At 43.1% G+C, this 25,767-nt stretch overlaps 1 protein-coding gene across 1 annotated transcript in view; it reads left to right on the top strand.

Moving 5' to 3' along the window:
* Positions 1 to 12,585: 12,585 nt before the first annotated feature.
* LOC124613844 (dynein axonemal intermediate chain 2-like) overlaps positions 12,586 to 25,767 on the top strand; it is a 63,523-nt gene continuing 50,341 nt past the window's right edge. Inside the window, exons 1-2 of the mRNA XM_047142568.1 lie at positions 12,586 to 12,813; positions 19,350 to 19,511. Coding sequence (XP_046998524.1) covers positions 12,586 to 12,813; positions 19,350 to 19,511 — 390 coding nt within the window. The remainder of the gene's footprint in view (positions 12,814 to 19,349; positions 19,512 to 25,767) is intronic.

The raw sequence follows: 25,767 nt of genomic DNA, 5'->3' as shown, positions 1-25,767 counted from the left end.
TCGGATTTTTCAGCTACACAGTTTTGGCTGAGAGCGGTTTCAAGTAAAGAAGGAAGGGGTCTCTTGTCCTCTTCCTACTCCTCCTCTCAGGATGTTGCCTCTTTTGTCTTCTTAAGTGCCCTTCTATCTGGGCTTCACTATGCCCACTTTTGTGGAACAGTTCCTTTATGGCCGGCCTTAGTGACCGAGCGGTTCTAGGCGCTACAGTCTGGAACTGCGCGACCGCTCCACTCCTGAAATCCGGGTTAGAGACGTTTTTATTCATTACAGAATTCTCGTTGCATTTCTAGAAATAACTGCCTGTGGTTCTACTAATTGCACATTTAGCATTACAGAGCGCAAGGAGAAACACTGACGTAATAAACACTATATTGTTTGGTTGTCAGGCAGTTTAGGAGAAATTATACTGTTTTCTCGTCTTGTGGTGATTTTGGTTTTGTTATCCAATCTTGGCCGACGTGCACCTTTGCCAGACTTTGCCAAAAGGAGTACTCGACCTTTTCTCTGTCATTTTCATGTGCGTATTTAAGAAGGACAGCTCAGGCAGCTAAAACAACATATTCTAAACATGACTGCAGTGTATCTGCCTGACACCCCTCCGCAAGTCCCACAAGACAATCCCTTGACCTGTTCCACAACTTACTCTCAAGAGTAAGTTAGCATTTGTCGTGTAGAAAGAGACTGCATTCAGTTTCACGAGGGAGAGCTATTATAATAGTGTGTGGAGAACACGGTCATCTTACACTGTAGTTGTAGTCGCTTATACATTTGTGGATCGAGACGTAGAAGAATTATCATTTTCTGGGCTAAAATAGAGAAAATATAGCAAAACATCTGGGTTTAAAAGATGTTGGGATCTTCGTGAACTATATGGCTCGCAGCGTCCGAACGAATTCAAAAGTAATAGCAGTGTACATGGCTACAACACTAGGAGAAAGGATGATCTTCACTACGCAAGTTTAAATCTAACTTTGGCTTAGAAGGGGGTAAATTATGCTGCCACAAAAGTCTTTGGTCACTTACCTAATAGCATCAAAAGCCATGTAGTATTTAAAAGGAAGTTAAAGAATTTCTTAATGGCAACTCCTTCTACTCATTAGATGAATTTTTGGATATGGTAAGTGGGTAATTTCCCCAACACAAAAAAAATTAAAAATATTGAGTGTCATGTAATATTTTGTGTAATGTAATATCTTGTATAGACACCTTTTATTAACCTGACACGTTCCACATCATTACGAAGTGTCGTATTCATGATCTATGGAACAAGTACTAATCTAATCTAATCTAATCTAACACAGAGCGACAACCAGCCATAGCGGTATGAGTTATGCTGTACATTTTCTACAGACGAGGACCATTGTGGTTGAGTCCTAGACTTAAAGAGTAGATTCTACCGCCCAATTTCACGGTTGTTTTAAAGGGTTTCCTTTAACCAAATTGATACTAATAATATAAAAAGATGTAATTTTGATACACTAATGAAATATGTTTTCATTTAAGATATAATCGTATGCTACCTTAAAAAAATATTATCTGGAAACCTTCAGACAGTTAAGACACATTTACCAGAATGAAATTTTCACTCTGCAGCGGATTGTGCGCTGACATGAAACTTCCTGGCAGATTAAAACTATGTGTTGGACCGAGACTCGAACTGGGGACCTTTGTCTTTTGCGGGGAAATGCTCTGTCATTTGAGTTCGAGTCTCGGTCCGGCACACAGTTTTAATCTGCCAGGAAGTTTCATATCAGCGTACACTCCGCTGCAGGGTGAAAATCTCATTCTGGAAACATCCCCCAGGCTGTGGCTAAGCCATGTCTCCGCAATATCCTTTCTTTCAGGGGTGCTAGTTCTGCAAGGTTCGCTGGAGAGCTTCAGTTAAGTTTGGAAAGTAGGAGATTAAAGCTGTGAGGACGGGTCATGAGTCGTGCTTGGGTGGCTCAGATGGCAGAGAATTTGCCTGCCAAAGGCAAAGGCCCCGAGTTCGGGTCTCGGGCGGGCACACAGTTTTAATCTGCCAGGAAGTCTCATAAGACACACTTACTTTCTGTGATTCTTATCAAATTCATTTGTTGGGGCACATCACGTTCTAAACTGAACAAACCTAAGAAAAACATCAGTTTTTTAACGGTGCCCCTCTTGAATAACTTTCTGTGGAAGCCCGTGGCCCTATGTACCAGGGTGGTTAGCATTGTCTACTGTTAGGCTAGATGGTTGCAGCTAGAGAGCCTTCTTCCTATATACCACATGACCTTGTGTACCATCTTCCTTCTTCTCTAGTAGAATGTCCAAGAATGGCAGACAACTATTCGCTTGTATTTCCATTGTGGATGCAATTTTTTGATGGATTCTTTTAAGATGGCTCGCTAACTGATTCTGTTAAGATGGCTCAGTAACTCATCCGGCGCCTGTCTGCCATGTTCCCACAACACAAAAGTATCGTAGACATAACGGAATAAGTGCTCGGATTTTTGGGAAGTGGTTTGAAGGGCCACCTTGTCAAAATGGTGCATGTAGAGATTTGCAATCCCAGGAGCCAGTCGGGGTCCCATGGCGACTCCATCTATGTGTTCACCAAAGTGTCCATTGCACTTGAAGCACTTTGGTCGTCAGTACGCCACCAGGAAGATGGTGGCTTTGTTGAAGACTTCAGGTATAGTAGAAGAAGTGAGAAAGTGGCTGTATTCCAGGACGCCAGGAACACCACGCCTGACTCGACTTCCCAAAATTCACAAGGAAGAGGTGCTTCTGGAGCCAATACTCAACACCATTAACTCACACAGTTAGGGACTGGCCGAATACCTGGCAATGTTTCCAAAGCTTATTGTGGGCTACTGCAGTCACAATGTGAAGAACTCAGCCAATTTCGCTAAAGAACTTAAGGGCATGCATCTACAAAGAGATGATCTGCCCTTGAGTTTAAACGTTACATAGCTCTTCACAAAAGTAATTCTTCAACAGTTCTTGACACTTCTGATTCGACATTTCGAGCTGCAAATAACTGACGACCACCTGGCAATCAGTATGTGTAACATTATTTGGAGATGGCGCTTCAATCTACTCGCCGAAAACCAAAGCACTTCTTCGCTATGTCGATGATACTTCTTGGCACGGGAGCATAGCAGACAGACACTGGACGAGCTTCAGTACAATCTTAACAGCACCCATCAAAACATTGGTTTCACTGTGTAAAAGTACTGAGATGCAAAAGTCATTGGATGCCTCCTAATATCGTGCCGGACCGCCTCCTTCATGGCGTGGAGCAGCAGCTCGACACGCCATAGACTCAACAAGTCGTCGGAAGTCCTCTGCAGAAATATTGAGCCATGCTGCCACTATAGTCGCGCATAATTGCGAAAGTGATGCCAGTGCACGATTTTGTGCACGACTTCCCTCTCGGTTATGTCCCATATATGTTCCATGTCACTCATGTTGGGCAACCTGTGTGGCCAAATCATTCACCCAATTTTTCCAGAATGTTCTTCAAACCAATCGTGAAAAGTTGTGGCCCGGTGACATCGCGTTGTCATGGGAACACGAAGTCCATAAATGGCTGCAATCTTCTGCAGACAGCCGAACATAACGGTTTCCAGTCCATTACCATTTCACTTGGGCCAGAGGACACAGTCCATTCCATGTAAACACAGCCCACATCATTATGGAGCCGTCACCATCTTGCACAGTGACTTGTTGACAACTTGAGTCCACGGCTTCCTGGGGTCTGCTCCACACTCGAACCTGACAACTGAAATCGGGACTCATCCGACCTGGCTACGGTTTTCCAGTCGTCTGGGGTCCAACCGGTGCGGTCAAGAGCCGAGGAGAGGCATTGCACGCGATGTCGCGCTGTTGGCAAAGGCACTCGCGTCGGTCGTCTGCTGCCACAGCCCACTAACGCCAGATTTCATCGCACCGTCCTAACGGATACATTCGCTGTACAACCCTCATTCATTTCACGCGGTATTGCTTGTCGGCTAGCAGTGACAACTCTGCGGAAACGCTGCTTCTCTTGGCCGTTAAGTGAAGACTGTTGGCCACTGAATTGTCCGTGGTGAGAGATAATGCCTGCAATCTGGTATTCTCGGCACAGTCTTGACTCTTTGGGTCTCGGAATATTGAATACTCTAACGATTTTTGAAATGGAATGTCTCATGCATCTAGCTCCAACTACCATTCCAGGTTCAAAGTCTGTAATTCCTGACGTGTGTCAATATCTAGGTCGGGAACATTTTCACATGAATCACCTGAGCATATATCACAGCTCCACTAGTGCACTGCCCTTTTATATCATGCGTACGTGCTACTACAGCCATCTGTATACGTGCATATCCCTACTGCAAGACTTTTGTTAGTGTAGAGGACAATGGTTGTCTCACTTTCCTGGATACACTAATAACGAAGAAGGCTGATGTTACACCAGGCCATTCGGTGTATGGGAAGAAGACACACACACACAGAGTTGTGCCTGAATACAATGAGCTGCCATCATCGAGCGCAGTGGCACACACTGCTGACCTCTCTGATACACAGTGTGCACGTCATCTGCGATAAAAAAAAAGCCTTACAAACCAATTGGAGCACTTGAAGGAGTGTTCCGCTAAAAATGGGTTCAGTGAAGCACGGATTGGTAGAGCTTTCAAGAAGAGAAAATATGCAGTAAACCGGGAGGACGAGGAAGGAGACAAAAAACTCACTTTCCTTCTATACCTCTCAGCCAAAATCTCGAGGCTGCTTGAAAAATCCAAAGTAAAAACCATCTACCCACCACTGCCTAAGACGAAAGAGTACCTTGGCTCCATGTTGTTGTTGTTGTTGTGGTCTTCAGTCCTGAGACTGGTTTGATGCAGCTCTCCATGCTACTCTATCCTGTGCGAGCTTTTTCATCTCCCAGTACCTACTGCAACCTACATCCTTCTGAATCTGCTTAGTGTATTCATCTCTTGGTCTCCCTCTACTATTTTTACCCTCCACGCTGCCCTCCAATACCAAATTGGTGATCCCTTGATGCCTCAGAACATGACCTACCAACGATCCCTTCTTCTGGTCAAGTTGTGCCACAAACTTCTCTTCTCCCCAATCCGATTCAATACTTCCTCATTAGTTATGTGATCTACCCATCTAATCTTCAGCATTCTTCTGTAGCACCACATCTCAAAAGCTTCTATTCTCTTCTTGTCCAAACTATTTACCGTCCATGTTTCACTTCCATACATGGCTACACTCCATACAAATACTTTCAGAAATAACTTCCTTCTTCTGTAGCACCACATCTCAAAAGCTTCTATTCTCTTCTTGTCCAAACTATTTACCGCCCATGTTTCACTTCCATACATGGCTACACTCCATACAAATACTTTCAGAAATAACTTCCTGACACTTAAATCTATACTCGATGTTAACAAATTTCTCTTCTTCAGAAACGCTTTCCTTGCCATTGCCAGTCTACATTTTATATCCTCTCTACTTCGTCCATCATCAGTTATTTTGCTCCCCAAATAGCAAAACTCCTTTACTACTTTAAGTGTCTCATTTCCTAATCTAATACCCTCAGCATCACCCGACTTAACTCGACTACATTCCATTATCCTCGTTTTGCTTTTGTTGATGTTCATCTTATATCCTCCCTTCAAGACACCATCCATTCCGTTCAACTGCTCTTCCAAGTCCTTTGCTGTCTCTGACAGAATTACAATGTCATCGGCGAACCTCAGAGTTTTTATTTCTTCTCCATGGATTTTAATACCTACTCCAAATTTTTCTTTTGTTTCCTTTACTGCTTGCTCAATATAGAGATTGAATAACATCGGGGAGAGGCTACAACCCTGTCTTACACCTTCCCAACCACTGCTTCCCTTTCATGTCCCTCAACTCTTATAACTGCCATCTGGTTTCTGTACAAATTATAAATAGCCTTTCGCTCCCTGTATTTTACCCCTGCCACCTTTAGAATTTGAAAGAGAGTATTCCAGTCAACATTGTCAAAAGCTTTCTCTAAGTCTACAAATGCTAGAAACGTAGGTTTGCCTTTCCTTAATCTTTCTTCTAAGATAAGTCGTAAGGTCAGTATTGCCTCACGTGTTCCAGTATTTCTACGGAATCCAAACTGATCTTCCCCGAGGTCGGCTTCTACTAGTTTTTCCATTCGTCTGTAAAGAATTCGTGTTAGTACTTTGCAGCTGTGGCTTATTAAACTGATTGTTCGGTAATTTTCACATTTGTCAACACCTGCTTTCTTTGGGATTGGAATTATTATATTCTTCTTGAAGTCTGAGGGTATTTCGCCTGTTTCATACATCTTGCTCACCAGATGGTAGAGTTTTGTCAGGACTGGCTCTCCCAAGGCCGTCAGTAGTTCCAATGGAATGTTGTCTACTCCGGGGGCCTTGTTTCCACTCAGGTCCTTCAGTGCTCTGTCAAACTCTTCACGCAGTATCGTATCTCCCATTTCATCTTCACCTACATCCTCTTCCATTTCCATAATATTGTCCTCAAGTGCATCGCCCTTGTATAGACCCTCTATATACTCCTTCCACCTTTCTGCTTTCCCTTCTTTGCTTAGAACTGGGTTTCCATCTGAGGTCTTGATATTCATACATGTGGTTCTCTTATCTCCAAAGGTCTCTTTAATTTTCCTGTAGGCAGTATCTATGTTACCCCTAGTGAGATAAACTTCTACATCGTTACATTTGTCCTCTAGCCATCCCTGCTTAGCCATTTTGCACTTCCTGTCGATCTCACTTTTGAGACGTTTGTATTCCTTTTTGCCTGCTTCATTTACTGCATTTTTATATTTTCTCCTTTCATCAATTAAATTCAATATTTCTTGTGTTACCCAAGGATTTCTACTAACCCTCTTCTTTTTACCTACTTGATCGTCTGCTGCCTTCACTACTTCATCCCTCAGAGCTACCCATTCTTCTTCTACTGTATTTATTTCCCCCATTCCTTTCAATTGTTCCCTTATGCTCTCCCTGAAACTCTGTACAACCTCTGGTTCTTTCAGTTTATCCAGGTCCCATCTCCTTAAATTCCCACCTTTTTGCAGTTTCTTCATTTTTAATCTACAGGTCATAACCAATAGATTGTGGTCAGAGTCCACATCTGCCCCTGGAAATGCCTTACAATTTAAAACCTGGTACCTAAATCTCTGTCTTACCATTATATAATCTATCTGATACCTTTTAGTATCTCCAGGGTTCTTCCATGTATACAACCTTCTATCATGATTCTTAAACCAAGTGTTAGCTATGATTAAGTTGTGCTCTGTGCAAAATTCTATCAGGCGGCTTCCTCTTTCATTTCTTAGCCCCAATCCATATTCACCTACTACGTTTCCTTCTCTCCCTTTTCCTACACTCGAATTCCAGTCACCCATGACTATTAAATTTTCGTCTCCCTTCACTTTCTTTTATGTCATCATACATTTCTTCAATTTCTTCATCATCTGCAGAGCTAGTTGGCATATAAACTTGTACTACTGTAGTAGGTGTGGGCTTCGTATCTATCTTGGCCACAATAATGCGTTCACTATGCTGTTTGTAGTAGCTTACCCGCATTCCTATTTTCCTATTCATTATTAAACCTACTCCTGCATTACCCCTATTTGACTTTGTGTTTATAACCCTGTAGTCACCTGACCAGAAGTCTTGTTCCTCCTGCCACCGAACTTCACTAGTTCCCACAATATCTAACTTTAACCTATCCATTTCCCTTTTTAAATTTTCTAACTTACCTGCCCGATTAAGGGATCTGACATTCCACGCTCCGATCCGTAGAACGCCAGTTTTCTACATCTACATCTGCATCTATACTCCGCGAGCCACCTTACGGTGTGTGGCGGAGGGTACTTATTGTACCACTATCTGATCCCCCCTTCCCTGTTCCATTCACGAATTGTGCGTGGGAAGAACGACTGCTTGTAAGTCTCCGTATTTGCTCTAATTTCTCGGATCTTTTCGTTGTGATCATTACGCGAGATATATGTGGGCGGTAGTAATATGTTGCCCATCTCTTCCCGGAATGTGCTCTCTTGTAATTTCGATAATAAACCTCTCCGTATTGCGTAACGCCTTTCTTGAAGTGTCCGCCACTGGAGCTTGTTCAGCATCTCCGTAACGCTCTCGCGCTGACTAAATGTCCCCATGACGAATCGCGCTGCTTTTCGCTGGATCATGTCTATCTCTTCTATTAATCCAACCTGGTAAGGGTCCCATACTGATGAGCAATACTCAAGAATCGGACGAACAAGCGTTTTGTAAGCTACTTCTTTCGTCGATGAGTCACATTTTCTTAGAATTCTTCCTATGAATCTCAACCTGGCGCCTGCTTTTCCCACTATTTGTTTTATGTGATCATTCCACTTCAGATCGCTCCGGATAGTAACTCCTAAGTATTTTACGGTCGTTACCGCTTCCAATGATTTACCACCTATGGCATAATCGTACTGGAATGGATTTCTGCCTCTATGTATGCGCATTATATTACATTTATCTACGTTTAGGGAAAGCTGCCAGCTGTCGCACCATGCATTAATCCTCTGCAGGTCCTCCTGGAGTACGTACGAGTCTTCTGATGTTGCTACTTTCTTGTAGACAACCGTGTCATCTGCAAATAGCCTCACGGAGCTACCGATGTTTCTCCTGATAACGACATCCTCTTGAGTAGTCCCCGCCCGGAGATCCGAATGGGGGACTATTTCACCTCCGGAATATTTTACCCAAGAGGACGCCATCATCATTTAATCATACAGTAAAGCTGCATGCCCTCGGGAAAAATTACGGCCGTAGTTTCCCCTTGCTTTCAGCCGTTCGCAGTACCAGCACAGCAAGGCCGTTTTGGTTATTGTTACAAGGCCAGATCAGTCGATCATCCAGACTGTTGCCCTTGCAACTACTGAAAAGGCTGCTGCCTCTCTTCAGGAACCACACGTTTGTCTGGTCTCTCAACAGATACCCCTCCGTTATGGTTGTACCTACGGTACGGCTATCTGTATCGCTGAGGCACGCAAGCCTCCCCACCAACGGCAAGGTCCATGGTTCATGTACTTGGTATAGTTATCATCTTTCGTAAATGTGGCCACAAGTATAATAGGCAAACGCGGAACTGTATCTCGATCCGCTGTGAGGAGTGCGTCAGGTGTGTACGCCTGGGACACAGAGAAATCAGCGACAGCAGAACGTAGCTTCAAGGAATATCATACCTTTGACTTTCGGGACACCCTATAAAGGAATCTATAGAAGTAGGAATTCTTGAGATTCTCATCAATAGGGACAAAGGATAACTTAGTGTGGCATGGAATCCCACACTATGAGCAATACGACGAGAGTGCGTCCAGCACCGTCCAGCATACAAGACGGATCCAGAATGCCCAGACAGAGGTACTGGAGCGGCCTCCAACGCAGCTGCTGCCCCAACACTGTAACTCTACCTCCTCCCCACCCACTTGCCAGACTTGGACAGTACCCATCCACCCACAGCCAGCTGGAGGGGTCACACGTAGTTTATATATTGTGTCACTCACAGTATCTCAACAGTTCGCGACGAGATGATGACTATGGCACTTTTCGAAATGTCGCAGTGTTGCAACATTGCTACCCATCTGGAAACTCGAGAGCTTTTCATCAAGTGCATTTGATGATTTACTAAAATTTGTTGAGGTATTCATCCTTAAACTCATTGTACCTGATCAAACCACAAAACAATTCTTGTATGCAAGTTGTCTGTCAATGTATTCGTCTTTATGTCTACAACCATTATCACATAAGGCAATTCGCTAATAATCTTGGTTAAAAGGACTTCCAATTCTTCTAAAAAATTTATTTATCCCAGAGCAGAAGATCGGTAAACACCCAGTTATCAGTGATGTGCACTGTAATTCTTATGAACTTTGAAGTGCCCGTTGCTATCTTCTTGTTATGATTTATTGTGGAAAGTGGGAACCTGTAAGTATATTAAAATAAATGTGGTCTTTCAGTTGTGATATGCTGTGCATTTGTGTGCGCTCCCTGCCGTTTTTCTAATGGAAATCACAGGCTATGAGCCCAGGGTCGCCGATCCACAACAACAGAAAGTGAGGGTACCATCTAAAAATCAAGACAGGCTGGAAGGTCGTCCGAAATGCTGAGAAACTTCGAGTACCATTCTGAAAATTTCTCCTTTACTGCTGATTGCTAAAGGATTCGTGGGGGATATTATGAAATCGGTGTGAAATTGAGCGACGTGACTGAATTCGATAAAAATAAACAGGGAAGTTTCCCTACTCCACAGTATATGAATATTTACAACACGTAAGTTAACGATCAAACTGATGAATAAAAAGAATTACCACCATTGCTCGCAAAGAATTGAGGGAATTCTCTCTAAGTAAACTGTGTTTGTGCGCGATCGTCCCTAGTATGGGAAGTTCACCCCCAGTGGCCGAACGAAAAGGTGATGGGAATTCTTCTAACCACAGTAGATGATAATTATTCACTTGATGATACACATATGACCACGAAACTGCGAAAGAAATGTGGGATACATTGAGATATCCCCATACACATTTTTATTTGTGGAACGGAATGCTTGCGTTAAAGGAATACGCGACCATTGAAAAGAAAGTGGATGAATTGATGTTAAATTACCTTGTGTGACGCAGCGCACTCATGTTCACAGTACATGGTTCTGACGTAGAAATATCAGACAAGCAAGCAGGTCTGCATACCTTGATGGGACTACTTTCTGAATACAAATCTTTTACAAAAGCCAGCCGGGGTGCCCGGGCGGTTCTAGGTGCTCCAGTCTGGAACCGCGCGACCGCTACAGTCGCAGGTTCGAATCCTGCCTCGGGCATGGATGTGTGTGATGTCCTTAGGTTATTTATGTTTAAGTAGTTCTAGGTTCTAGGGGGCTGATGACCTCAGAAGTTAAGTCCCATAGTTCTCAGAGGCATTTGAACCATTTTTTTTACAAGAAGTGTGCAGTGTGATGAGACGGATTTCTTTTTTAAGAAATTAAAAACCCGGTTTTTAGAAGAAAGAAACAAAGATTTACAAGCATGAAATGCTGAAGTAAATTCGATGACGGACGGGTGTCCCATTAGGAATGCTATTCAGGGAAGCATCGCAACAACTCTCTCTCTGCGCCGGACCCCTATCGCAGCTATGCGTCATCGTGCTAGCAACGGCGCCTAGGTGAGTTCTATATCGAGTGAAGTTAGTGGAGCTCTTATAGTTTGTAATTTTTCTCTGTTGGATGGCACAGAATAACGATGAGAGCATGTTGGTGAGATAGATGTGAATGGACGCGGATCTGATTCGGATTGTAGTATCTGTATTTAGTTTGGAGATGCACCACAATGCGCGCATTTCCACCGAATGGTCAAAACGCAGTCCTGTTGCAGTAACTCAGGTCGTTCTGTTTCTACACGGCTTGCAGAAGGTGCTGGACATGGCTTTCTCTGACTTCTGCTCAGTTATGACTGAAATTGGAACGATCACATGCACAGAGCCGCAGAAATGGGGGCAGTTGCAGGATGCGTAGGGACTGACTGAAACCAAGTTTACTGTAGCAGATAGTTTCTAGAAGCGTGACTCGTTTCGAGGTATGAGAGTGCCAGAAATATAATTCAATTGTGGCTGTGATCCAAAGCAGGTATGTGGTTGACTGGAAGGACTTGATTCCAAATCATAGACATCATTTCTAGCAGATAGCGTAACACTAGAGATTTGAAAAGCTAGTGTACATTTGTTACAATGTCAATCAGCACATCATCTACTGCTACTATTTGTGATCCTTCTCAATAAGTCATCGTCTATAACTCTTCCTCTCTTCAGCAGCCCGGCACTGGTCAAGTCCTTTTCCCGTGAATCCCTAGGAGGAGGTGGGGTCGGGTGACTTAGGTTAGTGGAGGTAGCCCAACTAAACTATTTTCCCGACATTTTCGTAAGTTAGTAGAGGTAACTGTGGTGTGATGCATTATCATATTGGAATTTGAGCTTCCCGCCATTTTTATGGGCGAGGTGGCGGTTGGTTGACTTAGGTTAGTGGAGGTGGCCTAACTGACCTATCTACCCGTGATTTTCTTAGGTTAGTAGAGATAACTGTGGTGTGATGCGTTGGAATTTGAACTTCCCTCCAGGGGGGTTTGGCAGAGGGCTTGGCACTTTCCCACCAAAAGCCGCCATCTTGGATAGCAGTACTTGCATCATCATCTGACGTTATGGCCGCCATATTGGATGCCATCGTGCGATGTTGCCAAATCTACATCCCGCCTTCTCGGATGATGTCACCACTGCCATATTGGATACATCTGGCAACAATGCAGAGTGCATCAGAACGCAGGTTGCCCCAATACTGTGGCTATGTTAAAGCTGTGAAATGCTGACTGGTCCCACTAGTCGTCAGGGACACTGCTGTCACAGTAAGAAAACATCAAATTTCGTCCTAAGCCTGGTGTAGAAAACTCAACTAGTTAGACAATTACTGTCAAAATGTAAAATCGCAACAAATTTGTGTGATGGAGATGTGATATTTGTTGTCTGATTAGGGAATAACTGGTGATTTCGTTTCAATTCAGTGAATCCTGACACTCCTTTCCGGAAGATGTCGTCGTCTCGGGCGGTGACGTGTATGGAGTTTAACCCAAAGGACCCGCACACGCTGATGAGCGGCCTGGCCACTGGAGAGGTGGGCGTCTGGGACATCAGGGACGGCGCGGCGCTGGCGCTGCACAGCACCCTGCTGTACAGCCACCGGGCGCCTGTGGCTTTGGTGCAGGTCATACACTCCAAGACTGGAAACGAATTCTTCTCCACTTCCTACGACGGACAGGTGAGTTCACATGTGAGCTGTCAGTGGAGACCGGCGAGTAATGTGAGACGGTTGTTGCCTCCTGAAAAATAATGGCATTTAAATTACACAACAAATTTAAAATTATTTCGTCCAAAATTATGTCAGTTATTTAGTTTATGCGCTTTTTTCGTCTTTCTTGTTTTTCTCTAATTTTACTAAAGCTGATGCTTTAGACGCAAGTACTTCATTGTGATGAGTGAAGAGTTGTCTTGTGAGAAACTAAGTTTGAAGTATATGACCAAGAAGTAGTTGGACCCCATAGAAATCCTCGATATTGTTTCAGTCAAAGTTGATACATTTGACAATAGAAGAGATCGGAAAGATTCCATCAGCCCACGAAGCTACAAATCTAGTAGAAGACTTGCTGTTTACCAAGACTCGTTGATTTTAAAATAGTAACCCATTGTGCTTATCTGTTGCTGTTGCACAAGTATCCACTATAGTATAATAGTTCGGAGAGATGTTTACATCCAATATATGCTACATGTGTTAGAAGCATTCTGTTGGAGGTCTGTTTGGGTTCAATGTTATAATATTAACAACCACCATCTATGATATAGGGCAATTAGTGGCAGCTAAAAGAACATGAACTCTCTATGAGATCGAAGCATATCAATCCTACATGTTGCTCAGTAGAATTTCATATAATTCACCGCAGGCTAAATTGTTCATCACTCGAGTGGTGTAAGGGGAGAGTAACTGGCACACAATTTTTCCTTAGGAAATTCCATGCTCGTTTATATATTATGGAGGCCAGGTGAGATATATTATTTCATCATCTGCTTATTAAACCTGCTTATTAAATTAATCTTAGAAACTTGTGGAGTGGAGATATTATCGTGTGGTAAGTTTCGATGTTCTGGACGGAACCATGGTGCAACCTTTGAATGAAAATGGGTTCGTAGACGTTTACAATTACCCTTGTTTTCAGTTCAAATCGTAAGCCTCCTGAAACCACAATACAGCTGCCAAAAAGCATTTCAAAACCTCCGGTGTATTTCCTTGTCGAAAAAAGTGTGTCTCCACTGAATGCTTCTGAGAGAGGCCACGTTCTGGACGAAAATTCTGTGGAATACAAGAGAAGATCTTTAATCATCTGCCTTAAGTTTATCATGGACCTTATGATGTTGCTCTTTCTCTATGTATGTTCGTGGTTATTCATTTAGTTGACGTGTGATATCCCAAGAACTCTCTATGACCACATACTCATAATTCCTTTCTCACAGTTCTTAGTTGCATAAAAAATTATTAGCACCAGCATTTAGAATTCAGCCATGATCTTAAACGAAATATTTTCAAGACAGTCAAAATTCGCACTGTATTGGCCATAAGCAAAAAAGGTGAGGCTGTCATCACCCGAAGGTTGGTTTGAACACCACAGTGCTTACAAGGTGTGGTCCTGCTAGAAGTCGTATGGCTTTGCCTTTCGCTGATCTCTGTACTATCTTATCAAGCAGGCTATAGGGGGAACTAGAGTTTGTCAATTCGGAACCACGTTGTAACTCGGTATTTTTCCTGTTGATACACATTGCCAGAGATGAAAGGAGTGCTATGTGACAAATAAAAATTCTTCAGTTGACGGGGGATCGAACTGCAGACCTTTCCATCCATAGTCTGGGACATGACTTCTTTAGGTGTTTTATGGACTAACCTCCCGTTTTAGCTCACATCATACGTGCAATGATCAGTCGCGTCCTTCAGCGTTAATACTTGGATTTGATTGTATAAATGGCAAAGGAAGGAACCTTGACTGATACTTTTTGTTTAACACAGTGAGAGTCCTATCTGTTGAATATGAAATATGTTGAAATAAATTGTCACTGATGATAAAATAAATAAGTCGTTATAGAGTCGGTGAGTGTTGTATAGATGAAGTATCACTTCCTGCTACGAATATAGAAATAAAATAATCCGTTGGGCACAGTGCATAGTGTCAACAACCAAGAAAAGATAATAAGGAATATAAAAAAATAAAAGTAACAGGATGTGGTAATAAGATCGGTAGTGAATGTAATCTGTAGTTCTAAGATATTCATTGAACTCACCTGATGGTACCTCTTCTTGCATTCTTGCAACATATGTTTTAAAAGGTTTTGAATGTTTATTTACATTTACCTACAAGTCAGGTTTGCAGCTTCCAGTGCTGACTAAACAGGTTGCATCTGTAGCCCGCTATCTCTGCTTGTCCACTAATGATGTGTAATGAATAAAATTCCCCATCTGCAGGCATTATGTTTCTCAGATGGGTAGAAACTGCAGTCCAGAAATAGTACATCATTAAATAGTATCAATTGTTGGCACTACTGTGTGGTAGGTTGCTCCATGATCTTTTTACATGGGTGATACGTCAATTGTCCTATACAGCTCACTTGAAGGTAGTAGCAGTATACATGGTCGAAGTTCAAACCGATGGTGGAGTCATGTGTTGCGAGCTGAGGTTCTGAATAACTGCTTAATTATGGAATTGTCTGTGTTCTCTCATACCCAATAGAATCATCGTAGGTAAATCACCTTGTAGTGTGTAGTCCTCACCTGTCACTGGTAGGAGGTGTAGCAGTGACGTCAAATGGCACTTTAAAACTATTCATAAGCCAAATGTGCCAGCCTGTCGCTGCCGAGAGCCGTTTCACGAGGCATGAGAAGATCACAGCAGTGTATTGGAACCCAGCAAATGTGTAGCTGTTGATAGAGAACGCCTTTCGCAACCTATTGACGGCTCTTTCGGTGTGGGTTCTTAAGGTTCCAGGGATGATGCGATATTCACCCCCCCCCCCCCCCCCCAGTTGATTGAAGCCATATCTCTAGGATTTGCGGGGTTTCATAAACCCAGCTGTTTCCCTGTCTCCATTCTTTTCAGCTGTTTCGTCGGTGACATTGCGGTTCCGCCCAGTTCCTCAGATTGTCGATTCATCCACACTCAGCATTGCTCCACTTACCTGTACACACTCCTGAATGATCCGACTCACAAATTCAAAATCTTTATTTGAGAATATGATACTAGTATGATCTATGTAGGCAATTACCGCCAACTTCGCTCCTTGAAATGCGAACTTGTTCAGCAAACTGGTCAGTTTCCTGAATAGCGAAGCAAACTCAGATGCAAAGCTCTCCATATTGAAACTCGTTTAGTTGGGATTTGATCAGCCTTGATGCAAGCATATGTGCCCAGAATGCACCTCTCCACAGTGATAATAAAGGTCTGCTGGTAACCGGTCACTCTCAAAGACTCTGCGATGTAGGGATGCTCAGTTCTATCATGCGTTTTGAAAACCTAACGAAGCACAGCTCTCTGGGGTGTCCGTTGTCTAAGATACGTACACTAGATCCGTGTAGGTATGCAGCGTGTTTGACATTGATCTGTCGGGAACTGTGCTGGTTTGCTGGGCACCCAGTGACTCCTCTCAGTAAACTACTGACTGCTCATGTGAAGAGCACCAAGTCAGCATTCATCAACATTATGAGCCTGTAGTTTTAAAAAGATCTAGGTTTTGAAGTCTTACAGATGAGTACTGTCATGCCATCTGTGAATGCTAGTTATAGGATAACGGCTGAAAAGAGTTCTTTATGCGTTATGCTTAGCTATGTGGATAAGATATACTACAATATTTCTGCTAGTATACCATCCATACCAGGAAGTATTTTATTCGGGGTAGCTTTGAGGATTGTCAGCATTTGATCTAAAGTAAACGTGTCTGTGGGATCTCTGTTTTCCTTTTCTGGAAATGGTGACTGTCCAGCTCTGGAACATAGCCGAGGCTCTGATTTGGCTGCTGAAGAAACATCTGATGAGTATAAATAGTCGTAGATGTGACTCTTAGTTTCCATCTGTGCAATGTAGCAATTGACTCTTACACCCCACAAGGACTGAGTTAGCTGACTTTTTGCCTGTTGAGCTCCTTCACGATGTCGTGCGTAGAAGTTGGGTGCGAAGACTGACACTCTAAATTCCGCACGCAGATTCTCTCGTCGTGAGCCAATCTGTGCATTATACTTAAGATTTTGGCTTTGTATCTCTTGACCTTTTGAATCTCTGTCGTTAGAAGTGTGGGATCTTCATAGATTTCTCGCAACAACAGGATGTAAAACTCCTTCTTTTTCCTCGACCAAAAGGCCACCTCCAAAGCGTTTGTTTTTAAGAGATGGATGATCTTCGGTTTAGCTAGTGCCTCTTTCCAACTGATGACAACGGCATACTTGTTTATATTATTTGAAAGATTCCCCCAAAGCAGTAACAGCTACGTGTCTTTTAAGAGGTCACAGCTGATCCTCTAAATACACCGTATGACAAAAAAAATGCGAAGCATCTATAAGGGGAGAAGGAAAAGATCTGTTGTTGCCGTAGTAAAACTTCGTAGTGTTCGGTGTACCCTATCAACCTTCAAGTTAATGACTGCTTTACTTTTATTTTATGTCCTGCCTAAGAAGTTTCTAGAGTTTGAAAATTTTCCAGAACTCCGCCGGCCAGAGTGGCCGTGCGGTTCTAGGCGCTACAGTCTGGAGCCGAGCGACCGCTCCGGTCGCAGGTTCGAATCCTGCCTCGGGCATGGACGTGTGTGATGTCCTTAGGTTAGTTAGGTTTAATTAGTTCTAAGTTCTAGGCGACTGATGACCTCAGAAGTTAAGTCGCATAGTGCTCAGAGCCATTTGAATCATTTTTTTTCCAGAACTCTAGTTTCATTTCGGTATTTTTACATGACAATTGCACGATCTTGAAATACGGGAATCCTTACTGTGGGGAAACGTGTTAATTGTGTTGACACATTTCGCGTTCACACTTCTTCCACTACTGTTCTGGCACGTTCGAGTAACAAAGCCTGGATACTTACTAACTTAGCTCGCTTTCTCGTACATAATATTAATGAGACCTAGTGAAACAGAGATCACTCAAACAATAAATGAGTGAAGTACGAAAGTTGTTATTACAGTAAATGATGTCTCCTGTGTACTCGTGCAGAGTCCAAACCGACTTTTCTCATACACTCCTGGAAATGGAAAAAAGAACACATTGACACCGGTGTGTCAGACCCACCATACTTGCTCCGGACACTGCGAGAGGGCTGTACAAGCAATGATCACACGCACGGCACAGCGGACACACCAGGAACCGCGGTGTTGGCCGTCGAATGGCGCTAGCTGCGCAGCATTTTTGCACCGCCGCCGTCAGTGTCAGCCAGTTTGCCGTGGCATACGGAGCTCCATCGCAGTCTTTAACACTGGTAGCATGCCGCGACAGCGTGGACGTGAACCGTATGTGCAGTTGACGGACTTTGAGCGAGGGCGTATAGTGGGCATGCGGGAGTCCGGGTGGACGTACCGCCGAATTGCTCAACACGTGGGGCGTGAGGTCTCCACAGTACATCGATGTTGTCGCCAGTGGTCGGCGGAAGGTGCACGTGCCCGTCGACCTGGGACCGGACCGCAGCGACGCACGGATGCACGCCAAGACCGTAGGATCCTACGCAGTGCCGTAGGGGACCGCACCGCCACTTCCCAGCAAATTAGGGACACTGTTGCTCCTGGGGTATCGGCGAGGACCATTCGCAACCGTCTCCATGAAGCTGGGCTACGGTCCCGCACACCGTTAGGCCGTCTTCCGCTCACGCCCCAACATCGTGCAGCCCGCCTCCAGTGGTGTCGCGACAGGCGTGAATGGAGGGACGAATGGAGACGTGTCGTCTTCAGCGATGAGAGTCACTTCTGCCTTGGTGCCAATGATGGTCGTATGCGTGTTTGGCGCCGTGCAGGTGAGCGCCACAATCAGGACTGCATACGACCGAGGCACACAGGGCCAACACCCGGCATCATGGTGTGGGGAGCGATCTCCTACACTGGCCGTACACCACTGGTGATCGTCGAGGGGACACTGAATAGTGCACGGTACATCCAAACCGTCATCGAACCCATCGTTCTACCATTCCTAGACCGGCAAGGGAACTTGCTGTTCCAACAGGACAATGCACGTCCGCATGTATCCCGTGTCACCCAACGTGCTCTAGAAGGTGTAAGTCAACTACCCTGGCCAGCAAGATCTCCGGATCTGTCCCCCATTGAGCATGTTTGGGACTGGATGAAGCGTCGTCTCACGCGGTCTGCACGTCCAGCACGAACGCTGGTCCAACTGAGGCGCTAGGTGGAAATGGCATGGCAAGCCGTTCCACAGGACTACATCCAGCATCTCTACGATCGTCTCCATGGGAGAATAGCAGCCTGCATTGCTGCGAAAGGTGGATATACACTGTACTAGTGCCGACATTGTGCATGCTCTGTTGCCTGTGTCTATTTGCCTGTGGTTCTGTCAGTGTGATCATGTGATGTATCTGACCCCAGGAATGTGTCAATAAAGTTTCCCCTTCCTGGGACAATGAATTCACGGTGTTCTTATTTCAATTTCCAGGAGTGTATAAAGACTGACAAAAATTGACTATCACTTGCATGACAACTATACCAGATTTAAAAAGTCGTAAGAAGTTTATGAAGGTTACAGTACAGTATGAGAGTCGTGTTATTGTTTGCAGGTTATGTGGTGGGACATGCGCACGCTCAGTGAGCCTACAGAAAAGCTGATCCTAGACCCCGAGAAGGGCGAACAGGACATCAGCAGGGCCTCGGGCGCTTCCTTCCTAGAGTACGAACCTACGATCCCGACTCAGTTCATGGTGGGCACGCAGATGGGCGAGGTAATCGCCTGCAACCGCAAGATGAAGACTCCGGCGGAAATGATAGTTGCAAAATACGCCGCACATAAAGGACCAGTTGTGGCCCTTCACAGAAATCAAGCGCTGTTAAAGAATTTTTTAACAGTTGGTGATTGGTCTGCTAAAATATGGGTTGGCGAATGCAAAACATCTTCAATCTTATGGACAAAGTAAGTATCCTTTTTTCCAAGATCTTTTCCCGTCAGAGGTTATTTGTGAAACATCCTAGGAGGAATGGTCAATATGCAGGGTTGTGACAAGAATGATCATTCCAAGCAAAGATGTCTAATAAACATGATCTCTAAGCAACGACATTTTCTTAATCTTTCTCAGTGTGAAGCACATCTCTTCTACTGAACAAGTCCTCATAGCTCTTAAGGTACCGGTATACATTTTAGAGCCCGTGTTTACTAGCAGTTTTTGCCTCTTGTCATATCTCGGAATGTTGGCCTTTCCTACTCAGACGTCCTTGTAAGTTGTATGTGGTCGTAAAGTGGCCTCCTTTGTGAGGAACTGAAGCTCACGCCAAGAATAACAAATTTCAGACATTTTATTTTGTAATTTTGTGAGCTTTTTTTTTTACAAATCTGAAGTCATCCACCAACACATATTAATTCCTGTATGTGATAAGGTGGAGTTTGAGAAAGTATCTGCGATTGATAGAATAAGAAAAAATGATCTATAAACCATGTTCATTCGTTTCTGTCAGAGGCAAACAATAATAATTCCACCATCTGAAGAAACCAATGTGTTCACCTCGCTGCAATTGTTTTTTGTCTTTTGTTCCTTGTGGTTGTGTTTTGCTCCATATCTTCATGGTTTCAAGCATTAGTTTTCTGGCAAAAATGATTCTTTCTTAATTATTGGAGTGCTATGGTACCAAGCGGTAGCAAACGCAGAAACCCACAGGTCTATGTCCTTTATATTAGTTGTCTCGTTCACCGTCTGTGTTCCATGCCCTAAAACACTTTGTTCCTTATGTTTACTGTTAGATATCTGCTTACACGACGTGACTGAAATTTCTTTCCGTGTATTGAATTTTGAAGGAGACGAAATTAACCGTGTGTTTGAAGAATGAAACTTTTTGAAACAATGGTTTTCAATTCTTTACTTACAGAACTTTTGTACATTTGCTCAAATATAAATCTACTTCGTAAAACAAATTCATAATCTCAATAGCTGAGAGGTATCGGCAGAATGACGGCAACAACGTTGGCTACAGGCAGTAAGAGAACGAGCTACAAGGCAAACTAAGTCAGTACCTCCTTGACTAAAGGTGTGACTTCACACACTGATGACCAAATATGTATCGCAACTACCATAAAGCATAAGTCTAATTATAGCGAGTTACAACAGTACGGATGAAAAGTATTCACAATTCAAAACTTCTGTATAATCGACACAAGATTTCCAGATAGAACATGATGAAAAGTATACCAATAATTACATTCACGCTAGTAAACATTTGTTTGATCGGTGTAAGGTTTTTTTTTTAGTAACATAATTATTCATATACTGGGCAATGTTAGGAAAATGAAAAATTTGTCAAATTCTTTCATGTATAGATACACGAAAACTAGTTTGTCCATGGGTCACCTGCCTCCCTTTTCTGCCATACTTTTCCTTGGAGCACCTCTCTCTGCATTAAGCTCGCGACACACCTATAACAGCTGATCTACTATCCCATCCCCCTCTCCCCGCGTTCAAGCAGGGGTTGGAGCTAGCTGGAACCGTTGGTAGAAAGACATTAATGTTCCATGCCTGCTAAACATTCTTGTAAGATTAGGTAAATGCGAAATCTTGGTCGAAGGACGGTGGACAGTCAGAACAAAATCTTTTCTGATCGCTCCTTTTGTAGTTTGAACCAGTTCTCTTTCCCATTTTTCTTTCGAAGTTCATCTTAACTTTCTTTTAACCACAGACCAAGGGATTCCGTTGCAGCTTTCTGCTGCGTTTTCTCGATCTGCTTGGTGTATAAGCTTGTGTGCAAATCCATTTCCTGGAGTTCCTACATGTGCTTTCGTCTTTTCGAAGTTAATCAGCCATTTCCTCTGACACACTTTCCTAATTCTGTTTCTAATATCTTCCATCAAATATTTATAATTCTTGGAATTTTTTATGGATGCAGCATAGTTTGACTGTCCGTCCATACTGCAGATGCCACCTTAACATTTATTTCTCGTAAGTTCTCTAGTTTCTCTAATGCTCACAAGATAACTAATTGTTCTGCTTTGGTTAATGGTGCACCTGTTCTTTTATTTTTTATATCTTGTATCTTATATCTTATATTTTTATGTATGTACTGCATAGACACTTTTCAGTTGCAACAGTCATGCTATACGTTGATGTACCTTACTTGAATAAGGGAAGAAATGTCAAATCTGACAATTTTTTCACCTCCTTGAGTGCCTTTGAAACCTTGAAAGCAAATTCTGCGAGTACTGTGGATATCATCAATCGACCTAGCAGGGAAATACCAGTCTCTGTCAAGAAAGCAAAAGAAGAGTTATATAGCACAGTGTTGTTGAATAAGAATTATACGACATTAACTGTTTATCGGGCGCCGGCCGCGGTGGTCTCGCGGTTCTAGGCGCGCAGTCCGGAACCGTGCGACTGCTACGGTCGCAGGTTCGAATCCTGCCTCGGGCATGGATGTGTGTGATGTCCTTAGGTTAGTTAGGTTTAAGTAGTTCTAAGTTCTAGGGGACTGATGACGACAGCAGTTGAGTCCCATAGTGCTCAGAGCCATTTGAACCATTTTTTTTGTTTATCAGGCAAACAGCGGAAAGAATATCCCGATTCTTATCGCTATGCATCCATACACGAAAACTGAGACAGGTTTGAAAAAGAAGCTAGGTACAGTTACTGTTTACAACCGCTCCAAATATGGACATGCGCAAATCGAATGGCTCGCAAATACTCATTCAAAACACTATCCAGATGTCGACCTGTTCACACATTTTACAACTGTCTGGATTTGCCGTGGACAAGTATCTGGGTATTACAAAATGCTATAAACGAGTAAAAGTTGAAGTGGAGGGACTTCACACGGGAGGAGCTTTCTGAGAAATACACAGCAACCAGGAAGGCCAATACCAGCGTCACTGTCCAAGATGTTACCGAGAGACAAGAAAAGTGAACACGATGCCTTACAAAGTCTGACTGCACTGGAAACAAACCGTTTATAAAGTGCCACATGTGTAAGAAAACTGTTTGCGATTAATGCACGTCAAAAGATTATTATTTGTCTACATTATATGACGTTAGCCAGTAAAGGGATGCAGCGGACGCGTATATGTTTCCTCTATAATAATTGCTAATCTGAAGAAACTACTTTACTTTTTGTGGAGGTACGTTCCGTCTATGCAACTAATTGAAGGCAGTTTGTTTACTGCAATTCGCGTTTCGCTTTTTTTATTTGTGAAGCATCTTCAGTGGCGTGTAATGCATGTTTCTTTTTATACGAATCGGAGTGTGAAATGCCAGATCTCTTAATCGGGGAGGTAGGGTAGAAAATTTAAACAGGGAAATGGATAGGTTAAAGTCAGATACAAAGGGAATTAGTGAAGTTCGGTGGCAGGAAAAACAAGACGTTTGGTCAGGTGAATACAGGGCTGTAAATACAAAATCAAATAGGGGTAATGCAGGAGTAGATTTAATAATGAATAAAAAAATAGGAGTGCGGGTAAGCTACTACAAACAGCATAGTGAGCGCATTATTGTAGCCAATACAGACACGAAGCCCACGCCTACTACAGTAGTACAAGTTTATATGCCAACTAGCTCTGCAGATGATGAAGAAATAGATGAAATGTATGACGAGATAAAAGAAATTATTCAGATAGTGAAGGGAGACGAAAATTTAATAGTCATGGGGGACTGGTTTTCGATAGTAGGAAAAGGAAGAGAAGGAAAAGTAGTAGGTGAATATGGATTGGGGGTAAGAAATGAAAGAGGAAGCCGCCTGGTAGAATTTTGTGCAGAGCATAACTTAATCACAGCTAACACTTGGTTCAAGTATCATGAAAGAAGGTTGTTTACATGGAAGAACCCTGGAGATACTAAAAGGTATCAGATAGATTATATAATGGCAAGACAGAGATTTAGGGACTAGGTTTTAAATTGTAATACATTTCCAGGGGCAGATGTGGACTCTGACCACAATCTATCTGTTATGAACCAATGTACGGATGTAGAGGCATATATCACTAGAGGTAAGATAGATACTGCCTCCAGAAAAATTAAAGAGACATTTGGAGGAAAGAGAACCACCTGTATGAATATCAAGAGCTCAGATGGAAAACCAGTTCTAAGCGAAGAAGGGAAGGCATATTGTAACTACCGTATAGCCGGCCAGAGTGGCCGAGCTGTTCTAGGCGCTACAGTCTGGAAACGCGCGACAGCTACGGTCGCAGGTTCGAATCCTGCCTCCGGCATGGGTGTGTGCGATGTCCTTAGGTTAGTTAGGTTTAAGTAGTTCTAAGTTCTAGGGGACTGATGACCTCAGCAGTTAAGTCGCATAGTGCTCAGAGTCATTTTTGAACTACCGTATAATACATTATTGTTGTTGTGGAAGGATTATATAGAGGGCCTATACAAGGGTGAGATACTTGAGTCCAATATTATGAAAATGGAAGAGGACGTAGATGGAGATGAAGTGGGAGACACGATACTACGTGAAGAGTTTGACAGAGCACTCAAAGACCTAAGTCGCAACAAGACCCTGGGAGTAAACAACATTCCATTAGAACTACTGATAGTCTTGAGGAGCCAGCCGTGACAAAACTCTACCATCTGGTGAGCAAGATGTACGAGACAGGGCGAAATACCCTCAGACTTCAATAAGAATATAATAATTCCAATCCCAAGGAATGCAACTGCAGACAGGTGTGAAAATTACCGAACTATCAGATTAATAAGTTACGGCTGCTAAATACTAACACGAATTCCTTACAGACTAATGGAAAAACTGGTAGAAGCCGACCTTGGGGAAGATCAGTTTGGATTCTGTAGAAACACTGGAACACGTGAGGCAATACTGGCGCTACGACTTATCTTAGAAGAAAGATTAAGAAAAGGCAAACCTACGTTTCTAGCTTTTGTAGACTTAGAGAAAGCTTTTGACAATGTTGACTGGAATACTCTCTTTCAAATTCTAAAGGTGGCAGGGGTAAAATACAGGGAGCGAAAGGCTATTTACAATTTGTACAGAAACCAGATGGCAGTTATAAGAGTCGAGGGACATGAAAGGGCAGCAATGGTTGGGAAGGGAGTGAGACAGGGTTGTAGCCTCTCCCTGATGTTATTCAATCTGTGTATTGAGCAAGCAGTAAAGGAAACAAAAAAAAATTTGGAGTAGGAATTAAAATCCATGGAGAAGAAATAAAAACTTTGAGGTTTGCCAGTGACATTGTAATTCTGTCAGACGCAGCAAAGGACTTCGAAGAGCAGTTGAACGGAATGGACAGTGTCTTGAAAGGTGGATATAAGATGAACATCAACAAAAGCAAAACGAGGATAATGGAATGTAGTCGGATTAAGTCGTGTGATGCTGAGGGAATTAGATTAGGAAATGAGACACTTAAAGTAGTAAAGGAGTTTTGCTATTTGGGGACGGAAATAACTGATTATGGTCGAAGTAGAGAGGATATAAAATGTAGACTGGCAATGGTGAGGAAAGCGTTTTTGAAGAAGAGAAATTTGTTAACATCAAGTATAGATTTAAGTGTCAGGAAGTCCATTCTGAAAGTATTTGTGTGGACTGTAGCTATGTTTGGAAGTGAAACATGGACGATAAATAGTTTAGACAAGAAGAGAACAGAAGCTTTCGAAATACGGTGCTAAAGAAGAATAATGAAAATTAGATGGTTATATCATGGAACTAATGAGGAAGTACTGAATAGAATTGGGGAGACGAGGAGTTTTTGGCACAATTTGACTAGAAGAAGGGATCGGTTGGTAGGACATGTTCTGAGGCATCAAGGAATCACCAATTTAGTATTGGAGGGCAGCGTGGAGGGTAAAAATCGTAGAGGTAGACCAAGAGATGAATACATTAAGCAGATTCAGAAGGATGTAGGATGCAGAAGGTAGTCGGACATGAAGCAGCTTGCATAGGATAGAGTAGCATGGAGAACTGCATCAAACCAGTCTCTGGAGCGAAGACCACAACACCAATAAATGTATTATGTAGTAGTTACAGTATGTTACTATCCCACATCTTGTCATGTTGTTGTCT

Source organism: Schistocerca americana, chromosome 4 (assembly GCF_021461395.2).
Source record: "Schistocerca americana isolate TAMUIC-IGC-003095 chromosome 4, iqSchAmer2.1, whole genome shotgun sequence".
Lineage (NCBI taxonomy): Eukaryota > Metazoa > Arthropoda > Insecta > Orthoptera > Acrididae > Schistocerca > Schistocerca americana.
This window is presented reverse-complemented; position numbering and strand designations above follow the sequence as displayed.